The sequence below is a fragment of the Aquila chrysaetos genome, chromosome 11, assembly GCF_900496995.4.
Source record: "Aquila chrysaetos chrysaetos chromosome 11, bAquChr1.4, whole genome shotgun sequence".
NCBI classification, from domain to species: domain Eukaryota; kingdom Metazoa; phylum Chordata; class Aves; order Accipitriformes; family Accipitridae; genus Aquila; species Aquila chrysaetos.
In genome coordinates, this window is record NC_044014.1 from 39541074 (window position 1) to 39566477 (window position 25404).

The 25404-nt window shown below is 53.4% G+C and overlaps 1 protein-coding gene across 1 annotated transcript in view; it reads left to right on the forward strand.

The window, feature by feature from the left end:
- Positions 1–25404, forward strand: part of CDH23 (cadherin related 23) — a 214096-nt gene that overhangs the window by 124985 nt on the left and 63707 nt on the right. Inside the window, 6 exon segments of the mRNA XM_030030571.1 lie at positions 5566–5715; positions 6516–6674; positions 22123–22187; positions 22756–22993; positions 23664–23769; positions 24168–24295. Coding sequence (XP_029886431.1) covers positions 5566–5715; positions 6516–6674; positions 22123–22187; positions 22756–22993; positions 23664–23769; positions 24168–24295 — 846 coding nt within the window.

Below are 25404 nucleotides of genomic sequence, written 5' to 3' on the forward strand. Positions count from 1 at the left end.
TTGAGCTGAGGTGACCCCAGATGTGGATTCAGGGTGCAGCCAAGAGGTGTTCAACCGGGTGTGCTGGCTTTTCTTTTTGCATTCTCTACGGCTCGTCTTTTTGCATTCTCTATCGAAAACACTTGAAGGCAGGAGAACTCGATACACAGGGTTTGCACAGGGTTTTGGACCCGGCCTTCTATGAAGCAAGAAAAAAGCATTAACCACTGTGCAGCTGAGTTTCTCTCTCTGCCAGATAGACAGCAAACCGATTGAATACCTTTCCAAAGCCATTTGAGAGCTATTTTTGAAAATCTGTGAAAGTTTCCCCATATTTAGACTGAGCCTACACTCAACTGGACACCACAGAAGACCAGTATGTATATACACTCCCAGGCTGGGTTTGGTTGCTCCTCTCATTCACGTTGCGCTAGATCAGCAGGGACGAATAAATCCTGTGTATGAGACGGAATATTAAAGCCTTGAATTATCTACTTTTGCAGCAAGGTTTGTTTCCAGGTTAAGAGCAAAAGCCCCGAGCTGTGGAAGAAGTTTGCGTTAATTTGGAGGGCTGGTTAGCTCAGGCTCATCAGCTCCAAGGCTGGCTGAGGGGGGGGACATGGATATCCTTTCTGGATATGCTGGTATTTTACAGCCTGGTGGCTTGACGCAGTATTTTGGGGAGAAGGCAAGGGTTTGGCCATGCAGGAAAAAGAGCAGGGCATCCTTCAGGGCATCCCCCATCTGAGCTTCCTATCACTGCAAGATCCACAAAGGTATATTAAAAGAAACGGCAGCGTACTTTCCCAGGGCACGCCAGAGAAACCAGCTCTTCTACCGTGGCTTTCACTTGATTTTCCTTGACGCGGTTGACTGAAGAGGAAGAAAAGGGCAGAAGCTGTATAAAGCACAAGTATGATGGTCTGACATTTTAAAATAATTTTGAAGCAATTCTCCAAAATAAGCATATTGAGGAAGATAAATGGGGACTTTAAAAAAAGAAAATCCAGGCCATGGGAATACACGGTATTTGTTGCATAAAGCTACATCAGAGACTCGCGTAGGGATTTCGTATGTGCCCATGCGTGTGCAGGTGCAATATATGAATCATCCGTAGCATATATATGCATATGACAGACACGTGCACTATAAATATGATCTACACGGCAAGGAACTGTAAGGGGAATTGACGGCGCTCGAGTATTCTCTCCCAAAAGTGCCAGCTGCCAGTCGGGCTGAATTAGATTTCACAGGGGTTTTTGCAATACATGGAATTCACCAGCAAATTACCCTTAAAGAGGGAAAATCAATCATTTGGAGCAGAGATAAGCTGAAGGCGAGGCAGCCTCGGATTGATCCCGTCTGTGCAAGCGTGTGTGGAATTCAGCAGATAACCTGGGGAGAGCAGGGAAGGAGAAAACTCCTCCGGGAGGCGGGGAGCGAGCAAGGACTGACACTTAGGACAGACAAAAAGATGTGAGAAAAGGGATGCCAGTGTGGGGAAGGAGGATCAGAAATGCTGGGGAGCATTTTGCTCCAGGCATCCTGCATCACCTGTGACCACAGTAAGGTCCTTAGGGATGCAGGGGGCAAGCGCCCGTGCCCAGCGAGCCCTCGAAAGGGTTATTGATGTTGTCGTGCTTGGGTGCTGGGTCGGCAATGGGTGCTGGGCAAGCAACGGGTGCCGGGAGCCTGAGCTGGCTGGCTGGGCAGCGGGAGAGAGGCAGGCAACTCCGGAGAGGCTATTCAGAGCACTCGAGTTAAATGCCTTGAAGTGGGTGGAGAGAATAAACCTCTTTATGCCTTGTGTTTTCAAAGAAAGGATTAAGCATTATTTGTCTCTGACTAGCTAGAACCAGGCATAAGGTATCCAAGCCGTACAAAGAGGTACTAATTGCTTTTAAAAAAAAAAAACTCTCTTTTTTTTTCCGTCCTCCTCCACCGCTCCTGAACTCTCAGCACTTTCCTTTCTTTGCAAACTTGCCAGAATGAGGGATATTAAACACTCCTCAGCTTTTTGTAGGTAATAGCCCGTGCCTAGAAAGTGGCTGGGAGGAAAGCTGGAGTTACACTGAATTTTTGTGCTTTGGAAAGGCAGGGGTCTCCATTTTGGAAAAGCAAGCTGCAGCTGAGCTAGGGTAGAGGGAACCGAAGGCAACCCTGTACTGAGTCAGCATGAAGAGAAGAAAACTGAGGATCCCAGGCTGCGTTTCCTAAATCTAGCTCACTTTGTGCTGAAAATGATTGCAGGCCATCAATCTACCTGGGCACCTCGGTGATTTCAGGGAGTGGTACGGTTGAGGAAGGGTTGTTTGCTTGTCTAGGGGTTTGGGTTTGGTTTTTTGACTTTGAGTTTTAGTGTAGCCATTGGTAAGCGATGCTAAGTACTTGCTTTGGCTGGCAGAAGGTTGAATAATTTCTGAAGCATTTCCATGGGCGCTCCCGTGGGGAAGGGGCTGGGTGGGAGCAGGAGTGATGGATGAAGCCAGTGGGCGACGCTGGGTGAAAAAGCAGGGATAAAGCTTATGATGCATCCTCAGTCAAAGCTGGAGCAGCTGATGTGGCTGCTTCTGGCCTCCTGATGTAAGAAGGGATTCCCTGATTTGTGGTGAACCATGTCCTGTGAGCGCATCTTGCGGGTTGGGAGAGCAGACTTTTGGCCACGATTCATAGCAGGTGCATGAGCAGGTCCCACGTGGTGCCTGGGACTTCTGGAGGGACACACGTACCCACCTCCTAGCATCTCACAGCCTCACGCCTGAGCTTCTGCCTTTGCCTGCCAGTCCGTGCTGCGCTAGCTGTGCCCAGGGACGGTCACCCCTCTGCTCCAGCCCCCTGGAATTTAAGACAGATATTGGGCACGTGGGGCTGGCAAACAGGTCCATCACAAATTGTTCAAATATGAAGCATTTGGGGTAGATCAGTCAGCGGTCGCTTTTTTGGAAGTCGGGTATCGGCATGAGGTTGATGCCGGCATTGTGGCAGCAGGGACACGATGCGGCTCCTATTACACGCTCCGAGAAATACACACGCGAAGAACAAAGTAATAATTACGCCCAACTGCAGCTACGATTGTCTTTTAGCTGAATTGACATGAAATTTCCATCAGTTGCGGCGTCGGCTACGGCTGGGAAGAGGTTTGATTGCCGGGAAGGAGGCAGCGGGCAGCAGTCTCGAGCCACAGCGAGCGCTGGCCCCGCGCGCTGGCACGGGATGTGATGAGCTGGGAAACGTGCGGCCGCGTCCCGGCTTTGTGCAATAGCGAACTTTCCTCCGAAGCCCGTTTCTTTATGGCTCAATTTGTTTCGGATGGAGGGTGCATGCAGACGGGTTTATTATTGTAGGGTTGCTAAGCTTTGGCAGGCTGCTCGTTAATTTATGCCTCTAAAGGAAGGCAGAGGAGCCAATTTGTTTTCAGCGATGGGGAAAAAACTCGAGCCAGTACAGGAGCTGGTGGCTAAGGGGTTGGAGCGGGAAAACGAGCAGGTAAAACAGGTCGTGCGCCGATAGCACACCCATACATCCCGTGCTCATCCTCAGCACTGCAAAGAGATGATGCTTGGCCGTGAGCCCACCGCTGCACACCGGGACTTTAGCGAGCCTGGGGAGACAGCGCTTGTTTTTCTTCTTCACGAACACGTTTCAGATCTGTTGTTTGCTGTGGGTGGCAGGAGCAGGTAGGAAGGGGTGAGGAAAATGTAAGCAGCTCCCCGTGGCTTCCTCCGGAGAGGGGGCTACTAGCTGTGAGCCGGGCTGAGCCAGCCCCTTCTGCTGGGCAGCTGATAACAATTTGAATATTCAGATTTGCTTTCAGCCATCCGCAGGGGGTTCGCAGGCTCTGGGAACCAGGAGCAAGGAAAGCAGCATGGGGGCAGAAACAAAAAAATAAATAGCCGAATAAATATATGAATGGCAACTCGCAGCAGCCCTCCCAAGAAGCAGATGTATTCCCCTTCTCCAGACCTCACGTGGGGAGACTGAGGCACTCGAGGGGCTGCTAATTAGGGATGGTGGGTATCTGGAGGCTGATCTCCTTCACCAGCTGGAGGGGAATTAATCCACCCGGTTCTCTTCCCACAAATACTTGGGTTTCTTTTGATGTTTCAACTTTTATCTCATGCCTCCAACAAACTCTCTCCTCTTTGGCTTCCAAGAAAATCCTTCACATCTCACCGCCACGAAAGGTGCTTTCGTGTACTGCAGGGAGGGCCCTGGGCCCTGGGAGAGACACCGAGGTCTTGGCAACAGAGCTGGGCAGAAATTCCTCAATGAAATGGCTTTTTGTCACTGGTGGAAAATGATCGTCTGTTATAAATTGGCATCTTAAGGATAGGGTGAGAAATAACAACCTGGGGAGCGATGCTTCCCCCTGCCATTCTCCATACCCTCTGCTCCCTCCCTCCCTCCCAGGCTGCGTACCGGTGTTAGGGAGCATCCCTCACTCATGCCGGGATTGCCACTTCCCAGTTTGCCAGCAAAAGAGTTTTTGGAAGGAGCTATGTCTGCCGCGAGATGGGTCCTTTTTGTTCCCACTGCAGGGATGCTTGCTCTCCATCATCCATTGCTGGGCTCCTGAGGCGGTGGGTGCCCTCGGGGCTGGCTCGTGTGGCTCTGTGGGTGCCCTCGGGGCTTGCTCCTGCCGCGTGGCTCTACCAGGGACGCTCAGCTTGCCCCCCGCTCCACGGGCCGCTGGGGGGTGCGAGGAGGAGGGCAAGCGGGGATTCTGCTCGTGTCGCTGGCTGTCAGCGGTCACGCTTAGCCAGCTTTTGCTATTAGTGCCCCTTCGTGCATTTAATTGGTCCCTTTTTCTGATAGGAGGGAGGTCATTCGGGGAAAATTGGAAATTCGGCTCTGGCAGCTTCTGAACTTGTTTTTCACGTGCTCTGCTGGGTCGTGCTTTGGGAAGGGGTGCCGGGCCCGGAGCGAGGGTCCTAAAATGCTGCTGTCAGTATGTCGGTGGTGTTGCTGCTTTGCTAACCAGGTCTTGGGAGAGGATGAGTTTTCCAGTTCCCAGTTTGAGGTGTCTTACTGGAAAGAACCCTCTGCACAGGAGAGGCACTCACGCTGTGCTCCCCAGCACGAGGCAATGAAATCCCGGTGTGTGATACCCTGTGCGGTATGTGGATCTTGAAACAGCAAAAGGATTTTCCCTCCAGCTGTGTGCTGTGCAGGTTCATCCCAGGGATGCATTCCTTTCATGTGCACATGGATTTTGTATAAAATGGGTGCACGTGAAAAGAAGATTTATAGAAATCACATGCGTTGTAACTCAGTAAGCGTAATAAAACGCAACAAAGAGTGCTTAAGGTTGGTGCCGAACCCTATGCCTCAGTTAACCAAACCCAAGCAGAGAAACACTCCCCTGTGTCTCTGGTAATTGCGTTTTTACACATCTGAAGGCAAAGGGCTGTGCCCAAGCTGCTGGCATTAGCAGGTTTGCACCTGATGCACAGGCTTTGCAGTCGGGTCGGTGCTTTTGTCCTACGCTCACCCCCAGGCTGGCCCTGGGTGCCCACAGCCTTACCCCGCGGCTGTGCCAGGTCCTTCCTCCTTTGTCACTGTCAACCTTCCTCTCTCCTTTCCCAGGGACCCAACAGCATTTTCGAGGTTTACCTGGTAGGCAACAACTCCAACCACTTCATCATCTCGCCAACCTCCATCCAGGGAAAGGCGGACATCCGCGTCCGCGTGGCAGTGCCGCTGGACTTTGAGACCATTCCTCGCTACGAATTTTCGGTAAGGCTGCACCCCTGTGCTCTATGAGACGTCCATATTTTTAAGAGTGACGATTAACCAGGCTTCTCTCTTCCTCTCTCTAATCCACACTATGAAACTCCGGAGCGTTATAAAATGGCCAAAAAAGGGAAATAATAATAAAGGAAAAGGAGAAGGTGGGGAAGAGATTTGCTTTGCACCTTCTCTCTCTTTCCAACATCCAAAGGCTCAGCTGCAAGAGCTTAAGCAGAGTGCCTTCCCCCTTGCTATGTCACAGGGCTCTAAAAGCTTTATAGAGCTAAAACTTTGTTTTAAGTGCGCCTATCAGGCACCAAAGCTCTCCCCAGCCTCCTGCTCCAGCTTTGTCCCGCTCTCTGCCTGAGCTGTAAATTCTCAAGGAAGGCAAAGCAGGCTCATACCACACCAGCGGTCTTAGTCCTGGCAGAGGGGCTTTCGTGCATTGGCGGAGAAAGATGAGCAGAAGCCTTCCTACCCTTGCTCCAGGCTGCAGTGGGGTGGCAGATCCTGGTTCTCCAGTTTGCCAGGCAGAGGCTGGGTCTTTTGGGGGCAGGTGGTGAAGGACGTTTGGCTCGCGCAAGGGCTGAGGTCATCCAGAGCTGAGCAGCTCCCGGGGGAGAGAGAAGGGGCTCTTTTCTATTTTTTTTTGAGCATCCATGCTTTGGTGGTTAGCACTGAGCTGGCTCATCTGGTGAGGGAGCTCAGGAAAGCATTATTTTCTCCATTAAGGAAGAATAGATAACTCTCCCAAGCTTCACAAACAGTGTCTCCAACCCACCCCTTCGCTTCCTCTCTCTGCCCAGCTCTTTGCAAATGAGAGCGTCCCGGACCACGTCGGCTTCGCACGCGTGAAGATTAACCTCATCAACGAGAATGACAACCGCCCCATTTTCAGCAAAGCCCTGTACAACATCAGCCTCTTCGAGAACACCACCGTAGGCACCACCATCCTCCAGGTCCACGTGAGTAGGAGCATCCTGGCTCTCTTTGCCAAGCCCGTGGCGCGCATGTGTCTCCGTGGTGCCCGTCACCAAGGGATGGGCTGGGAAACCCGGTAAGAGAGTGGTGGGAGATGCTGGCGGTGGGGTGGACGGTAGCCCTCCCGTGGGCTTTTGGAGCAGATGTCTCGGACTTTCCTGGTCTCTGGGAGATGTGCGTGTGGTTTCCACCACACGTGGAACTCAAGGAGAGTCCTGCACTAAAAGGCCTCATCTGCAGACAGCAGCTTCTGCAGATACTGATCCCAGTGGTCATGGTCTTGCTTCTCCCTCCTCCTCGCTGCATGGGATCCACTGAGTATTTCAGTTGTGTACATGGCTTGTGTCCCTTTACATATTCACTGTCTCTTGCTTACCTTACTTCTTATGGGAAAAGACGCTCTGGTACTACTGAACTTGGTCACTTCATCGGTGAGAGTAAACGCCCGACATTTATCTTTCAGCGTGGGTTTTCTCACTGCCCTGTTTGGAAGCATCATCTTCCTCAACCAAATCGAGGTCATTTGAGCTAATAAAAGGGTGAAGGGTGGAAAAAGAGGGAAATGACTGTATTTAGCAGAGTGTGGTATTAAACGGCTGGCAGCAGAACGGCGGTGCAGCAGACAGAGGTGGTGATGATAGCAGAGTATTTCCCTAGGGCTCATCCCTCCCGCGTGGGTTGGTGGGAGCACCCAAAATCCCTGCCGAGAAGATACATTTCCCAGGGCGCGAGGGCGATGTCAGTTGATGTCAGTGCCAGTGTGGGGCACAGCAAGAACCAGAACAAAACCCTGCACTGAAAAATGATCAAAATAGAAAGCAAAGCTCCGCTGGGATGGGAAATATCAAAGCGGGGAGCATCAACACCTCTGCTAGGCTTTGAGTGCCTTACTACTGCTATCATTAGTCGTAGATGAATTTGCTTGGCTCCCTCTCCGGCTGCCCTCCCGGCCCCCTCCTTGCCCTCGCTCTCCCAGGACGCAGCCCCTGGTCTCCCATCCGCACAGGCGTGCCGATCTAGAGAATAAAAGCCCTGACAAAAGGGTTGGGTGTATGTGCCTGTGCCTAAGTGTGTTTACTCTACAAACAGATGGTGTGAAACTGTATAGAGCCCCCGAGCTGTTCCCATCTGACAGTTATTAATATTTCAAGCAGATGTTTAGCTAGTCAGGCCGTCAGACACTAAACAATGAGATTGTTACTGCAGCTCCTCTTTCCTCAACTTCCAGCTATGCCAGCGTTTCGGAGGGAACGCAAAATGCCAGGAGTTGAATCTTCTATGATAAATCAGAATGGATGCAATTAGTGCCGAAATCCAGATTGCCCCCCCAGCTGATCCCAAACTTTTAACAACCCTCATAAAGTACCAGCTCCTCCTGCTGTTGCTGCTCACCTTCGAGATGCAGCTCTCTGCTCGCTTCCATGGCACTGCCCGTCTGCGCCGTGCCTCTCCAACTGTCCCACGTGCCGCAGACAACAACTCTGCTTTCCTTGCTAATAAATTCCTCCTTTTCTTTTTTTCCTTCTTTTCCGCTTGCCTGGGAGCTCTTTATGGGTATTTCCCCAGAGGGGTTAGGGATGGGTTTTTGAAGAAAGCCTGGCCAGCCACATGGAGTGCCCAGTTCTTTGGTGGCTGCTGAATGACGTCCTCATGAAAGGAGATTTTTGTGGGCTCCCCACCTTGCTCGGTGCTGCAAAACGCCCCTTTGTGCAACTAAGTGCAGGTTTTGTGCCATGCGCTTTGAGGGGTGATGGGTTTCCGGGATGCTAAGGACAAATCAGGAGGTTTACGAGGTTGGAATGAACAGGGGAGTGCATGGGCCGGGCGAGCAGTCGCCGAAGGATGGCAGGAGTCTTCCCACCAGCCGTTGCCGGAGATGGCCGAGCGTAGCTGGCAGGGCAGAGCAGAACCTGCAGCTCATTCCCAGCAGGGACGTGGGCAGCTAAAACCGCAGGGGCCAAGGCAATAAGAGATCACTGATCTTCTGCCCAGCCCCACGTCCTGGGGAAGGAGGAGAAGTTACTCCCAGCAGCCCAGAAGACCCTGGGCTGGTTGCCCATCTTCCAGCAGGCGCTTCGCCGCTAGCCCCCCTTGGCTGTGCGTGGTCGGGTGGGTGTAGGCGAGGGGAAGGGGTTTCCTTCGTGACCCGGGAAGAGCAGCGAGCCCGCCCTGCCGAGCAAGCACGCTCCTCGCTGCTGCCCTTTCCCCACTGCCCTCTGCTTGGCCGGCTGAAAATGGAAAGGCAAAAAAGAGAGCAAGCAGACTTCATTTGCGGTGACAAATGGCCATTCGTCTCTGCAGCATTTCAGCTCCTAATGTCAGTGACAGGAGAGAAACATTGCCTGTTACACGTATAAATCAACTGTAAAACAACCCGAAGTGCAGGCAGCCAGCAGGGACCCAGAGCCGCTGCCTGCTTTCCGCTCTCTGCCTCTTTCCCTTTGCCCAGAGAAGCGTGGACTCGGATACGCGCCCCTGCGGCTTCCTGGGCAAATCTCGGTTACTTCCCTGGCATGGCGCAGCCTTGTCCGCCCTCTAAGATTTTTTTGTCTGCTCTTTGTTCTCTATTTCGCATTCCCTCTGTCCCTCTATCTGTCCATTCATCCATCCATCCGTCTGTCTAATTCTGTCCACGAAAGGCATTTATCATATAGATTCAGGTAGTCATTTGCTTGCACAAGGACATCTGGAGAGTCCAGGCTTCACAGGAACGGCTCCTGCACTGTGCAGGGAGCCTGCAATATGCCCAAAGGCAGCCTTCTCTCCTGCCTCCGTGCTCTTTACCCATGGGATAAGTCCCTTAGGCCAGAGATTGCTTCTGTGTTTGCTTTTGCAGAGACGAGCGTGAAGGGGTCCTTACTCAAAGCTTCCAGGTTGCCCTGTAACATAAATTACTGCAGTTTGGAGTTACGCGTGCATCGTAACCCAACGGCCAAGCGGAGGGAGGAGTAGGCCGTCTGGGGCTCTGCAGTTTTTAGTGGCCTCTCCCCATGCAAACTTCTCTTTTCCCCTGCCCCAGGCCCTGCTGTGCAGGCGAAAGCAGGGCTGGAGAGGCTCGGAGGTCCTGCAGAGCGGCACGCTCCTTCTGCAAGGCTGGTGTAAAGCAGGGAGGTGACCAGAGCTCAGCCTGAAGATATGGGCATGTTCTGCCCCAGCTACCAACAGATATTGAAATATTATTTTTTTTCTGAAACAACTGGCCATGAAGCCTTTTAATAACATAACAGAAAAGGTCAGAGAAAGAATTTCACACTTCTTGAGCAAGCAGGCAGCCAGTATAACTTCATGCCTTCCAGGAATGAGAGGCAGCGAGAACATACACTGAGCCCTAAATTAACTGGGGTCTGTGACCCCCCCAGCCAAGTGCTGCCTGGGCAGTCAGTGGCTTTCGATGGGTGCTGGCTTTCCTAATAGTGGGGAGCGGGCTGGAAGACTGTGCCCTGGAGAGGTGAGGTGAGCAAGGGTGCCAGCTCCGGCACGGGGCTGTGTGTGATAGGAAGCCCTGGGGAAGGACAGTGCTCGGGTGGATGAAAGGCCATTCTTCTGCTACAGCCGCGATCAGCGTCTGCGATGGGTTTAGCGAACATCTTCTAAAGCAAGTCCCAGCTACTGGTTTTCTCCTGGGGTAAGAGGAGCAGGAGAGAGGAGGGTATCTCCAGCCATGTCTCTCGCAGCTGAGAAGCCCAGTAGCTGGAGGAGAGGATGAGTTGTTAGACTAGAGACATGTCCACATATCTCAGACCAGATGGAGGATAAATCCATTGCAGAGAGGATCAAATCAATAGGCAGACGAAGGAGGGACAGATAAAAGGGCATGGTCCGACATCCACGCCACTATCTAACAGTATCAGTACAAGCCTTGCGGGAAGCAAGGTCTGGCACAAATGGTGATGTTCCCAAGGCAAATCCCCTCTGCGAGGAGAAGAACAATTGCGTGGGAGCAGGGAGTGAGGGGGGGAGACCCAGAAGGAATGCCCTCTGCTTTGGGACGGAGCGCTGGGCAGGGGCTGAGGTCCAGGAGTAGGGAGGACCTGGTGGGGCCAGTCCATTAGTCCTGTTTGAGTCCAGAGGCAGCAGAAGCCCTCAGGTATGTGTCCCCATGCTGTTGCTACTCTCCGTCCTGCTCCAAGCTGCCTCATTGCCGGCAGCAGGGAGAAGTATTGCTGCTTCACAAGTCCTCGTGTAACACGGCAGCTGAGACAGGAGCAGAAAGAGAAGTCTCAGGGTCCCACACCTGACGGCTGTGAACAGGACTGATGCTGGTCAGGCATCAGACCTAGTTGCTGAGGTCTCTGCTCCTTCCTTTTCCAGGCGTGAAGGGTTTGAAAGCGGTGCCCTGGGCTTGCATCCCATTAGCTGTGGTGGGGCTCCCACGAGGAGCTCTTCTGTGACCCGGGGAGGGGGAGAGGCATTGGCACCAGATGGAGCGTTCAGCTGGGAAACTTTTTTGGGTGGAAGAAGCTACGAAAACACAGCCTTGCTTCTGGGGTCACCGAGACCCAGCCCAGCTTCCAGCGAGCTCTCCCCAACAGGGAGAGGAGCAGGGGGGTTCAGGCCAGCATCCCCTCCCGTCCTTTCGGTGATGCGCTGGGGCTCTGGCACCAGCCGTGCCCCTCACGTGCGGTGGAGGATGCTTGGCTGGGAAGAGCAGGGAAGGTGCGAGCGTGTGTTTGCGCCTGTGCCGTGCCCAGGTCCTGCCGCCTTGCAGGGCTGCAGGGTCTGAGCGCCGTGGTGGCTGGAGCGGAGAACGCAGTGCCCCTCCAAACCTGCCTTTGGACACTGCTGCTTTGAGAGCAGCGGCCACGAGCTGGCGTCAGCGTGGTGCTGGCTTCCCAGAAGCCAGGGACCTGCACAGTGGCGAAGGCACGTGGCTCGCTCTCCATTGCTGATGTATTTGCTAGACCTGGAGGAATGAGGAAAGGGCCTAAGACAACCCAGCAGGAGGTAAGAATTAAGGGGCGGGAGATGTCCTTAAGCTCCTCATACACTACAGATCTGCACAGCAAAGTCCTCCTGAAAAGCTCCGATAATCAAAATCATTAAAGCCCAAACAAACCAAGAGTAACTTGTTTTTAACGCAACAATGCATTTGATTTGCCTTGAAGGGTCTGGAGAAAAATGGTTCTCCAGGGAAGTATGGAAAGTAATCCTAGCTCCGTGATCCCTCCTCTCCGCTTTATTTGCCCCAGCCTGGCTTGGCTGCGCAGGCTGGGATCGGTCGCTGCCGGCTCCATCAGCCGGCTGGCAAGCAGGAGCGAGCTGGGGAGGCTGCTCGTGGCTCCCTCCCAGCCCACGTTCCATGGCAAATTGCTGGGACGAAGAGGTGGGGGCACGGAGGGGCTTGCAGGGAGTGCATTACCCGGCTGCCCACCTTCTATCTCGACACAATCTTCTCCCAGCAGAGACATTAATCCCTGCGGTCCCCGATGCTCTCCTCCCTGCTCTTCCTTACTCAGGCCAGGTCAGACAAGCCAGCTGCCCATTCAGGCACCTCTCTCAGGCCAGCCGCGCTTTAAAAATAACATTAACGCCTCTCTGGGATGGTTGTGTAGAGATTTGTCCCAAATGCTTGCTGAGTTAGTGACTGCCTTCTCCCTGGAACCTTATCCTCCCCCATCCGTGCAAGGTTGTGCTCTTGGTGTCCTCCTTACCCAGAAGTCCCTCTGCTCTGGGATGGTGCTGGGTTTGTCCCCAGGACAACCACCCTCAAGAAGTCTGAAAGAGCTCCTGAGACTTTTCAGAGCTTTGAAATGTTCCCCCCACACACGACATTTTTGGGCGAGCCTGCTGGTGTGCTTTCCAGAGTTATCTTTTGCAGAGCCTCAGGAATAGTTTGAGCATCTCCAGCAGTCCGCAGACCTCAGACTATAAACTACGGTGCCCGATTCAACCGTCAGGCATTGATTTCAGCGTGGGAATGATTTTCTGTAGCTTGTGGTATGCAGCAAGGCGGGTAAAATAAGCACCGTCTTCCCTCGGGACTTGATAACCTGAATCTGTAAGGCAGTCTTGTGCTTTAAAAAACGCCGCTTTCCCTTTTTTTTCCTGAGTTTCAGATTATAATTTTTCAGATTATAATTTGATGGAGGGGGGGAAGAGAAATTCCCTCTGTCTTTTTTGCTAATGCATTAGCCTATGTATTCTTATATATTTATGTGTGTGTGCGTGCACGCATATATATATATATATAATTTTTTATATATATATATATATTCTGGTTCACATTCCTGAATAGTCCCTTTCCGCTACCCTCCAAGGGTTGTCCCCTCCCTGATCATCGTGCCCAACACATCCATTCATCTAGATTCTTGTCTTCCCCCTCCCTGCCACTGCGCTTCCTCAGGAGAAACCTTGTTAGTAAGAGCCTAATGAAGTAAATGCGCTAATTAACCTTCCATTACTCTCCTCATTAAGGCAACCTTTAATTTGGTTGGCAAAGTTTCTCTCCTTTACCACCCAGCTGTCAGTTTTCTTCTGCTTCTTCGATCTCTCTTTGGCCTCGCATCGGGGATGGGAAAATCGATCCCGGCCTGATTTTCTTTCCCCTTCTTTCCAGCCAGCTGTAAATGCCAGTCAACAAGAAAGTAATAATGTAGTTTTCCCACCCTGGGAAGGAGAGTTGCAGGCATCAATAAGCACCTATTTAAAATGCAAATCGCTTTCTCAATCAGCCATCAGCCTGCCGCTGGTGGGGGCACGGGGATGTCGTTATCCGTGGGCTCCCGTATCCTGGCCCGGAGCTTTGCAGCGGTCCTGGGGTGGCCTTGGGGTGCCCGGGAGGGTTGCATCCCTCTGGGTTTGTCTGACTCCAAGTACAAGTGGCCGACATGGGTGGGACGGGACTTTGCAAACCTGGGGGGTTTCCTCCGGTTGCCTGTGCAGCCTTCAGGTCTCACCCCACCCTGCGTCCCTCCGTCCCTTTGGCCAAGTGCACCCGCTGAGCCCTAACATCTGCGTAGCTGCTGCTGTCTTTTGTCTCTTGATGATCTCCAAAGCTTTTCTTTGTCCTTTTTCTTAGCGGAAAAGTGAATGCTGGGGACAGAAATAGTCCAGGATAAAAGGCGGTAGAGGCTGAGCGGAGGAGCCGGCTGTAGCTTTGAGGTGCTGTGCCAAGGGGCTCACCCCGAGCTGTGTTTCTCTCTCACGTGGTGATGGTGACAGTGTGGACCAGCCTTCAGGGAAAGCCTACATCATTCCCGATTTTGGGAAGCTTTCATGGAGTAAGGAACATAGCCAGTCAGAGCAGGGAGTGAGGTGGGGAAATACCCTGCAAATGGATGGATGGATGAAAAGGCTTCCAGGAATGAGCACGCTTTCAGCTTCTGCAGGGAATCAGGTGGGAGATAAACCATTCTCTGCCCCATCTGTGGCACCTGGTGTGCTCTCCCAGCATTAGGACCAGAGAGCGGTGCAGCCCATCATCTCACGGGGCATCAGTGGTCAGTAGGACAGCATTTTGTGATGCTGCCATGAGGATAGCAGAGGGTTTCTCGGCCTTTTCCAGTTGACTGACCCTCTAAATTTTGCTCAGGGGATTGAGTTTGTGTCCTGCTCCTGCTTTGCAGTAAGTCACCTACTGCACCTATGTTAGAAGTAGTTTGCACCTCCTCTGCCTTCCCGCATGGGTTTGGGGAGTACGGGATGATCAAACACTGGGAGAAGAGGACTCCCAGGTCAGCTTCCATCCTTTCTTTTTGCTTGAGGTGAATGGAAAATGTATCGGAAAGCCCTTGCTGGAGAGCGTGAATGCCAGGGAGGCGGTAATGGGTGACTGCAAGCCGAACATCCAGGGAGAGCTGGGTGTTGCAGAGGATGGGCTCAGGAGGAGGACTCCCAGTCGCAGGGTGGAGGGACTTGGGATGTGAACTCTCTTCGGGGCAGCAGTAACAGGGTGTGCGTCCTTGCTGGGAAGGCTTTGGCCTGGGCATGGCAATAACGGGGTTTTACTTGGTCCAGGTGAGCGCCAGGGCAAGGCTCGGCCTTGGAAGGGAGGTGGCAGAAGGAGGGCTAATTTCTGATGTCTGCCAAACCTGGACTTTGTCCCTCCCTCCAACCCTTCTCCCCTCCCCTGGCCCACACTGGCTCCCCTGGGGAGCTCGCCCTCCCCATTAGCATCTTAATTGATCTTGTTGTTCTCAATCACCCCGAGTGCTCCGACTCCAGCTATGCTTAAACAGAACAAAATCTCTTCCAATTTCCCCACTGCTTAAAAGAAAATTGAATCCTTTATCTGCAAGAGGAGAGGAAAACTGCAAATACGTGAAACAGTAAATAGTTAAATAATCAAAGCAGACAATTCCAAATTGCCTGGAAAGTTAAACATCAATGGCTTGACCTCTTCCTGCATGCTTCTTGTTTTTTTAAAAAAGTAAAAATATGCTTGCACTCCTTGTTCCTGTTAAATACTCTTATCAATCCAGCTCTGTAAATAAAGGGAAAGGGAGGAGGGAGTTACCAGGTAGCAGCGTGATTGACGGATCTGAAGTCCTCATCTTTCTGTCAGGGCCCAGTGCTCCTTGGCTGTGTTTATCTCTTTAATCTAAATATCAATCCGTAAGACCAAAATGGGGTGGAATAGGAATCATGACAGCCTGAGCGCTGAGGAGAGAGACACTTATTGCAGCTTTTGCAGCCACTCCCTGTCCTGATGGAGCTGTCAGAATAAATGCACAGCTAAAGCGCAGAGGTGGGAAAAACAAAACAAAATCACAGCCCCCCCCCCTCCGCCTCAAAAAAGCCAATCCAGCCCATGAGATAGGAAAGAAAAACACAGAGCAAACGCAGACCTGCTCCTGTCCAAATTGCCTCCTGCAAAGCACAAGCAGCGCAGCAGGTTTCCCCTCACCCTTCCCAGTGTTCCCAGTAGGAGATGGGGTTGGGTGGTTTTCCCTTGCTGCTGGCTTTGCCTGGTGATTTGGGTGGTGGCTGGAAGATGAAAGGACAGTTTTTCCCAAGGTGACGCTTGCTGCCGTGTGAACACGCCGGCTTCACACATCCTTCTCAGCAGTCCCTTTAGGGCAATCGCCGTCTTCACCTCTATATGTCCTCTCTCAGACTCCGCACCTCTGAGCAAGGGCAACTCATCGTGCTTTCCCACCCGCAAAGCTCCAACAGAGCCACTTCCCCTGGGATTTTAATCTGTTTTCCATGCCCCTAGCACCCAAGTCTCTCCCAAAGCAGCCAGGGCTCTGTTTCCTCGAGCAAAGAGCTCCCATGCGAATCAGCACCCAGCGGGTACCACTAGCTGCAGCGATGCTGTGACAGAGGCAATGTCACCCTGTGGACAGATGACCTCGTGCAGCCCCTCATGCCGCTGAGGAGCTGCTGTTGGGGTGTTAAGGGGAGGCTAATTTACCTAAACTGGGCATTTGGGAGCCACGAGATGTGTAAATCAACCTCCTGAGATCCATCGTACCGTCCAGAGGCCACTTCTGCCTCGGGCTGTAGGCTCTGCTTGATCTTCCCATGGCTGGCTGCTGTGTCCTATAACCAAATCTCTTTTGGTATCTCTGGTCACAGGAGTAAAGCTAAGGCTCTCCATCCCCTAAAACACCCTTGAGAAGCGGCTGCTTGTTGTCTGACTTGGATGTAGTTTCCAGCTCCTGGGGAGCGAGGACGTTGTCTTCCTAGAGCTCATCCTGTGGCTTCTGGACCACAGTTTTCCTTGGGCTGAACAAGGAGCATCCCCGTTCCTCTCTCTGAAAATGCCTCTGCCTGGTAGGGATGTGTTTTGGGCTTGCTACCCCTTGCTGACAAACTCAAAAGCCCGTTCTCCAGCTGGGTTTTCTTCACGCTCGGAGCAACCACGGGCTGCATCCAGATTCAGGGGGAATTATCTTCATTCCTGCTGGACAAAGGTTGGGCTTTGCCGTTCCCTTTCTCCAGGCTGGGATTCGACATGTTTGTGTCTTTCTCCAGGCAAGGACTGGTTCGGCTTTTCCCTCCTCCTTTCGTCCCCCGTCTCCCTGCTGTGCCCCAGATGATGCGCGTCACCCGGTTGAAATGGAGTTGCAAATGGTGGGAGGTGCAACTAGCTTCCACGAGCTCTTGCGAATACTTCAGAGATCATTGGGGCTTTATATTTCCTCCACCGGACTTTGACCTTAATTTCTTCCATTTTGCTGGGCTGTAAAATTCATTAGAGACCCAACAGTAAAGTGATTGAGATGTCAAGCCAGGCAACTGTGTGGTTATTTAATCTATCAGATGTGCCGCTTGCCATTTAGGTGGACAACAGGAGAATATGAAATCAATACGGTTCATTAGTGGAGTACTTGTGCCCAGCTCCAGCGTGGAGCTCCAGTAAAACCCTCCGAGGCGGGCGTCTAAATGGTCTTGGTGTCACCTTGTGCGGTAGAAACCCACGCTCGAGAAGCCTGCTTCTCTCGCTCAAGGGCCATTCTTCGTCGGTTCACATTTTAAACCCTGGTCTCCAGCCATTGCAACAGCCCGGCTACAGTAAATTACTCCCCGCTAAATCAAGGCTGCCCAGGCAAGTGTTAACCTCGCTCGCAAGGAGCTGACGTTGCAGGGGCCCGCTGTTATAAAACACAATCAAGGAGGCTGTTGTTTTCCCCGGTGGCTGGCAGAAGAGGTGGGGAAAAGCTCTGCAATTCCCAGGGGGGTTGATTGGCTATTTTCCACCCCCCTCCCGAACCAGGTTCAGCGCAGCCCTCTGGGGTCCTTAGCAGCGACCGAGCTCCAGGCTCGGCACGTGGTCTGGAGCTGCTGGGGAAGGCAACGGCGGCAGCGGTACCCCGGCATCACCCCGGTTCTCCGCTCCCACCTCCCTCCTTCCCAGCTAATCACGCCGCTGGACGCCGGCGCGGTGATGCCGGCTAGCCGCCGGGCTCCGCTTGCACCTGATTGCCACCTCCCACCAGGCAGCCGCTCTTTAAGGGTTTGGGAAAGAGCACGGTCGGGGCAGGTGATGCCGGTGAAAGAGCTGTTTTCCATCTGGGAAGGGCGTAATGACTCTAAGTAGGTTTTCCATTGGTTTTCTTGATCCGGTTTTGCAGCCCAGCAATTGCTTCTCATGGAAGCTCTTCCCCCTTCGCGTTTCTCTCCCCCAAATCACAAATCAGATCCCAAGCCAGGTGGATACCAGAGGCTAGCTGTTATTCTGCCGGGACCTGAAGATTGCAATAGGTTGCATTTAAGAAGGGATGCTCGCTGTTTAACACACGCGGGTTTAAGCGGCTCCAAAAATCGGTACGATGACAGGGCAAGGCTCCCCACCCTGGGTTGCTCGTACCACAGTCCGAGCGGCCTGTGGCTGCCCAGTCTGCCCCAAAGAGTGATGGCATCTGCCTCATTTTCCTAGAAAACCAGAAAAAAGTAGGAAGCAGATGGGAGTCGTCCTTCCATTTGCTTTCATTTGCGGCGGTGCCTTGGTCTCTCCGCTGCCCAGGCGGTGTGGCCAGGGGAGCAGGCAGGCAGGCAGCAGCGGGACGAGACTCACGCCCGGTCACTCCGGCACCCTGACAGCTTTTTGACATTCGGTAATTGCTTTCCAGCTACGACTCTTTTAAGCAGAGAGCTTCTGGCCAAAGCAATTTGCTCCCCATCAATTTTTATTTCCTGGTTTCTGCATGCGAGGTAGGGGAGGGAAAACAAAGAGGGCGAACGAGAGCAAACCGAGCTGGAACCCGCTCCGGCAGCCCCGCGCAGATGGAACGGTGGGAAGGATTTGGCTCCCTTGGTGCTGGCGGAGCTATCTTCAGGCAGGCAGGACGTGGCAGCCCATCTCATCCAGACAGCAGCGAGTCGTCCTTCCAAGGCGCTTTTCTCGCCCCTGCAACCAACCTCCGGCTGCTCATCCCCGCCTGGCAGGTTTGGGGGGACAACGGCCATCCCGGGGGCTCCGAGGGGGATCCATGCAGCCCCAAAAGGCTCTTCAAGCTTTTCCCCGCTCCTCCTGCCGAGCTCCCTGAAGCTGCTGTGAGTAGAGTTAATCTCGGGCAGTTTAAGGAGTCATTGAGTGGGGCTCGGCGGATGATGAATGTCGAAACCATTACCGGCGAAGCTCCGTGGAGCTGTTTAAAACTGAGTTCTCCCATGTAAATTTCTGCTCCATCAATCCTGATGACATGTCAAACATTGCTATTGTTTCCCGAACAAATTGGACGACATGCCCTTTCCTGCAGATTTGCCCACGAGAGCAGAACTGCTCGCCGGCTCCTCGCTTTTGTCTCCGGCTCTGCCGGCCCGTGTGCCGGTGGGAAAGGATGGACGCCATGGCCCTTAGTGGGACAAAAGGGAGGCATCTGAAATATTTGTGCTTGGGGGATGGAGATGGATGGAGAGCTGGGCTGTGGGTATTTTTGTGAGCCTGAGATTCACGTGCCGGGTGCCCACGCCGTGCTGCAGCTCAGTAAATTAATCCTTTGGGTTATCCAGCCTTCCTCCTCCTGCCGCTCTCCCGGAGTTTAGCTGTGCAAATGTGGTTTTTTTAGAAATGGGCTGCGCCGGTGACAGCTCATAAAAGTACAGATGTGGACCCGCGTTTTCATCCTGCCCTTTTGCAGGCTCCAGTGGGCAAATCCTGCTTTAATATTCTGGGCAGGAGAGGAGCAGCCGTAAAAGCCATTTGATTGCTTCTCCAGGTGGAACCCCAGGAAACTTCCAGCCAGATGCCTTTCCTCCCCCAGCTGCGGGGATAGATGCGTGCGTGCCGGGGGGGACGACCAGTCGGCGAGGGGGGTGAGCCGTGGGAAAACAGCTGGTACCCAGGGATTGCAAAATGCCCCGCAAAGCTGTCGGCTCGGTGGGATTTGGGGTATTCTGCACACGGGATGCGTGTGCTCCCTGGGAGCCCTCGGGATCGCTTTGCAAAGGCTGGGGGGTGGGTTGCCTCCCCAGAGGTTCAAGCATCTGAGCATCTTTTTCACCCTTAGAGGGAAAAAGTTTGATAATGTAGAAACGAGCATAGATCCAAAATTAAATATGCTGAGTGTGCATCATTTTGCTTTTTGCATATTCCCTGTCACGCTCAGATAACCTGCTCCATTGCCCTGCATTATGTCCATGATGTTCAGTTGCCAGGAAAGCCATTAAGCAGGCATCACCTTCCACCTCCCCTGGTGTAAATCAGGGTAATTAATTAGCCCGGCTGGTGAGGTGGTGTACGCGGCAGAGTTAGGCTGCCCGGCCTCCTGGCTCCTCGTGAGTGGGTCGCTTTGCCTTGCTGGCAGTTTTGGCTGGCCCGGCATCGCCGCAGCTTGGGGTCCAGCACACCCTCCTGGCTCGGCTCCCCAAGGTCCCACCACCTCCCACGCCGAGCAGCTCTCTGCTAACCTTCTTTTAACCTTCCTCCTTCCCTGTATGTTTTTCTCCCCGGCAAAAGAAAATTACACTTTCCCAGTGTTGTCTGTCACCGCAATAAGCACTTACAAGTGCAATTGTACGGGGCCAAATGAAGGGAATTAGTTTTGCCCGTGCTTTGTGGCACTGTCAGGCCCCCTGTAAATCATTATCACATCACCAGCCGATCCAGGTGCATGGGAAATGCCTTTCTGAGCTCCGCTCTCACACTCACCACTTAGGGATTAATGGGACCTAGGGGTTCGCAGAGGTTGTGGGCATAGAAGTAATGGCTGGGAAAAATCCTGGCTGGGGGGCTGAGGGCTGGCTCGTACCAGGCGATGCTGAGGATGCTCAAAGTGCTCAAGGATTTGGGGGAGAGAGGACCCAGGACCCTTGTTGGCTTTGGGGGTTTGCTACCGCGATTCGCAGCCACCTGGGCAGGTGTTAGGATGGGGGATTAATACCATTATTAATTTGCTAAGGGAAGCTGGGATGGGCAGACGGTTCATCCTCCTCCCCAGGAGTTTCCATTCAGAAAAGCAGCCAGGCTCTGGCTGGGATGGGGCGTCTTCATAGATGTCCTCCCTGGTGTCCTCTAAGGAGCAAGATGCACCCCAAATGGGGCTTGGCCCTCCAGGAGCAGATGCCGCTTGCTCGACAGGCATCTCTCCGGGCAGATTTTGGCAGGTTTGTTCCATTTTGCTGAACGCAATTGCAATGCACGCGAAAAGTAAATCGCATCTTAGCAGTGGAGGGGAAAATCAGTAGGTCTGAAAGGTTGTCTCCACCAGCGCACCCTTCAGCTGGCGTAAAGCAGCAGGAATTTACCACCTGAGCTGGGGCAGTGTTTGGGGAGAAAAAAAGGAATTAATTCTGGCTAGTTTTCATGCCTTTTCCTCTCTGCCACCCTGTGGTGTGGCAGGTAAACAGCGTGCGGGGGTAAAGCAGTTTGATGTGCTCAAGCTCCTACTCTGCTGTCAAGGGTAATCAAGGCCATCGATAAATCAGGAAGGTTTCGGGAACGGGTTGTGTTCCATGCCAGTCCTAAAATACAGCCTTTTGATGGTATCTGGACATAAAATGTGTCTTTGACCCTGCTTTTTCACAGACCTGTTGGTGTCTAAGTAATCCAGACAGGACTCAATTTACAAAATATACTGGGGGAGAAAAAGGATATTTTGGGGCTTGTATTCCACTCTCCTCACCCAAAAATAAAAATTTCTGCTCCTTTTTCCTGCCGCTGCTCATGCATATTTTATATATTCATTAGAGAAAAGACTTTAAAACACCCATAAATCTTGCCTTGCTCATCCAGAGCTGACACACTGAGTTTCACACACCTTCCCCAGAAGGTGCTGGTTGCTTAGCCGTGACCAGCCTGCTCCAGCTTCAGCAGCTGGCAGCGGCGTTCGTGCATCCAGTCCTGCCGCCGGCAACGGCTCGGCTGAGAGCCGGCACTGCGCGCCCGCGCCGCAGCATCCCAAGAGGCATCGGTCCGTCGGTGGGGTTGCAGCAGATTGCACCCCCAGAAGGGCTGTCTGGTGGGAGCTGCTTGTGGAAAGCAAGGTCTAAATCCCTTTCCGTGCTTTTCCTGGTCCGTAGTTTAGCCTGGGGGAGTTTTGAAGCGGGGATAGGGTTTTATTTCTCTCCCCACGGCCCCAGGCATGCTGCCAGCCCTGAATGTGCAGGGAACGGTAAGAGCTGTGGATGTGGGGTCCCAGCTCTTTGGCTTCGTGGAGCCAGGATGGGTGGCCGGAAAGAATTGTCCATGGAGACCTTTATTTCACCTGTGCTTCCCAGATTAGCTTAGTGTGTCAGGGAAAGTAAGTAGGCATAAAAATTCCCACTGCCAAAGGTTTTGGGAGGGATGCTGAGAGATGTTGATGGAGGGCTGTGATCTAGAGCAGGCTGCGAGGCAGGGAAGTGCGGGATAATCCAGGTGAGCACAGACAGCCCCAGCCCTGCACGTCTCGGGTGATAAATGGCAGTGCACAAGGTCTGCGCTGGTGCTACCCCGCTGGCACCTGGACAGAAGGAGGTGAGGAGGAGGTAATAGATTCACTAGTGTGTCTAATGCAACGTTGCCAGAAATACTTTCATTTATTAATTAACTTTTTTTTTTTTCAGGCAACTGACAATGACGTGGGCACATACGGGAAAGTCAGTTATTTTTTCAGCGATGACCCTGACCGGTAAGTGTGACTGAACCACTAGCATGACTTTGATTCTATGAAATCCCCTTCTAACCTTGCTAAGAAGCCACATGGCAATTAAGGGCGTTTGTTATGTCCTACCTACGAGATGATACCCTCTGAAAAGCCCACCATGCTGTGTCCCAAAGGGATGAGTTAACTTCAGTACACGCCTGATGCTCAGCACATTTAATCGCTTTGCTAAATCGGGACCTACAGGCACTAGCATTGCTTGGGACCAATAAATGCATTCGCCAGCAAGTTGTTGGCCCTGGAGCATCACGTGCGACCCGCTCATGGTGGGCGGTTGGGGAAGGCACGTGGCTTGCCCATCAGAAGGGATTTAGGGGCCTCTGAGCCCACTTTCTCTGCCTGTAGAGCAGCACTGAGGATTTCTACCCCACCACCTGCGCTGAGCTCTTGAAGATGCTCTGGGACCTAATATCCCTCAGAAGAAAGCCATGAACTTCACCCACCTCAGTGCTAGCTGTCAGGCTGCTGCCACGCCATCTCTCCATCTCCAGCGTGTGATCACCAGGGCTTTCCCCCTCCTTTCCTATCCCCTCAGTTTCTCGCTGGACAAGGACACGGGCGTAATCCTCCTGACGGCTCGACTGGACTTCGAGACCACACAGCGCTACACCCTGACCATCATTGCCCGGGACGGCGGCGGGGAGGAGACGACGGGGCGCGTCCGGATCAATGTCCTTGACGTCAACGATAACGTCCCCACCTTCCAGAAGGAGGCATACCTGGGGGCCCTGCGGGAGAACGAGCCCTCCGTCACCCAGGTGGTCCGGCTCCGGGTGAGGAACCGGAGCGGCTCCTTCGCTCAGGATGCGTGGTGGGGAGACGGGAGCGGGTTAGGTCCCTCTCCACCCCTGCTGCCATCCCTCCTACATGCCTCCTGAAAAATCCTTTGCGCTTTACTGCAAAGTGCAACCGGGTGCGGTGCTACGGCCATGGGCTGCCTCCCTCCTTCTCCTCTCCTACAAGACCTGTGCCTACACGGCATCCCCAGGACCTGGGGCTTCTCCCTGGGCACAGGCGCTGCCTCCCTATGGCCTTGCTCTGCTCAATAAAGTCAGCAGGCATGGAGGGGAAGGTGCTCTGCTGTTGTTGGAGCTGTAAGCCTCTGCTGTGGAGGGTAGGCAGGTAGGGAAGGTTGTTTGCTCCTTCAGCACGAGAATACATTTTGCTGTGATGCAAAAGCATGACTTTCCCTCTGTGGGACCAGGCTGGATGAGTGCTGCAGGGAGGCAGGAGAGGGGCACCCGGCGAGTCCTTCCTGGGAGGCAGAATGGGAGGGGAGGCTGGTTTACACACCCCCTCGGGGCCCCTGATGAGTGCATCTTCCTCCATCGCTTTTCCACCCTCCTTGGGCCGAGCCTGCACCTCCCGTCCCCTCGGCTCTCTCCCGTTGCACGTCACCAGCACAGCTCCCGTGCTCATTTACTCCCTCTGCTCACGCCCTAGGCATCTGATGAGGACTCCCCTCCAAACAACCAGATCACGTACAGCATCGTGCAGGCATCTGCCTTCCGCGACTACTTTGACATCACGGTGTCGGAAGGGTACGGAGGTAAGCGCCGCTCCTAGGACCACAATGCCACCGATGAGCAGCAGCAGCAGCTCGGGCTGCGCTCACACCTCTGCAAGCAGTCGTGTCAGCAAGCTTTAAGAAGCTGCTCCAGCAGCTCTTCTGCTTGTCCTGACCTCGCCTGCAGCGCGGTCCTTTCCAGCAGGGCTTGAGTCAAGCTGCTGCAGAGCCGTGTTTCCGTGGCTGTAGAGCTCACTCCGGTTTATGTCAGTGCAAGGAGTTCAGTAATGCCTAGCACTCATGTTTTTGGGGTATTGCCACCTCGAGCAGGCACTGTTGGCCCTGGGGAGGTGGTGTGCATGGGCCACCCCCCGAGCCTGCCCGCTATCCTGCTCGGTGCATGAATGCCCCCCTGACCGCCCTGCTTTGCATCCTTTCAGTGATCAGCGTGAACCACCCCCTCGACTACGAGCAGGTGGCCAACGGGGTTATTTACCTGACCGTGATGGCCAAGGATGCCGGCAACCCGCCGCTCAACAGCACCGTCCCTATCACCATCGAGGTGTTTGTAAGTACGGCACCCAACGGTCCTGTCGTGGTTTCCCTGCAATTGCTCCATAGCAGTGCCGGTAATCCATCAATAACCCAGCAACACTACCCCGCTCCATGGATGTGTACACGTGGATTGCAATTACATATGTCTCATATGTACATATGTGTCATATGTGTCCGAGGTACATATGTGTCATACGTATTGGTTAAAGAAATGCCATCCCTGACATTTGGGAAGGTCTGAGTGACAGAGGGCGAGTGAGAGTGTCTCTGAGGGGGTGTCACCACGGACAAGCGCAGGCAGGCTGTCCTGACCCTATGCACCTCCTCCCTCTCCTTGACTGTGCCCAATGCACGGGGAAGCCACTGGAAGTAACATGGTAGGAGCCCCAGCTAACCACAGGGCGAGGACCAGAGCTGGGGACGGGGTGGAGATCTACCCTCTGCCCTTATTTTCAGCTGGGGAGGTTCATCGAGCACCCAGTGAGCCCTTCTTTTAGCTCGCAGGGAACTCCTGGCTGGGATGCTCTCCATGCCCATAGCCAGAGATGCTCGCTGCAGCTCGGATGCAGAGGAGAGAGCTTTGGCTGCACATTAGCACATGTAGTGTCGGAAATTATCAGGCCCTGAATCAGTAATGGGAAGTTGCTTGTTTATCTCCCCAATGCCGGCTGTCCCAGCCGGGCTGCAGGCTTCGCCGTGCATCTCACGCGCCAGCATAGGTGCAAACCCCCTCGGGGAAGGGTTGCTGCTGGGAGAGGTAAAGCATCGCAGCGTTACTCGGGAAGATTAGATCGGATTGTCACTTTGAGGGACATTGTGGTTTGAGGACGTCTGGAGGGAGGTATCGGTGATGGAGACAGTTTGCTTGATAACCCGTCAGTCTCGCGGTGATGGGATCTAAGCCGGGCTGGCGGCAGCGTCAGTCTGGGAAGGCAAAGAAGATGAAGTCCACGGTGCCATAGGATGGGAATGAAGTCCCATGAGCATGCCTCTCCTCCGGCTCCCTCACCGTGCTCGGGAGAGGGGGAATAAGGCAGTTCTGGGCACGGGGTTAGTGGTGGCTAAATACATCCTTCCCACACTGTGCTTTAGACAGCATAAACACCTCTTTCTAAAGACCAC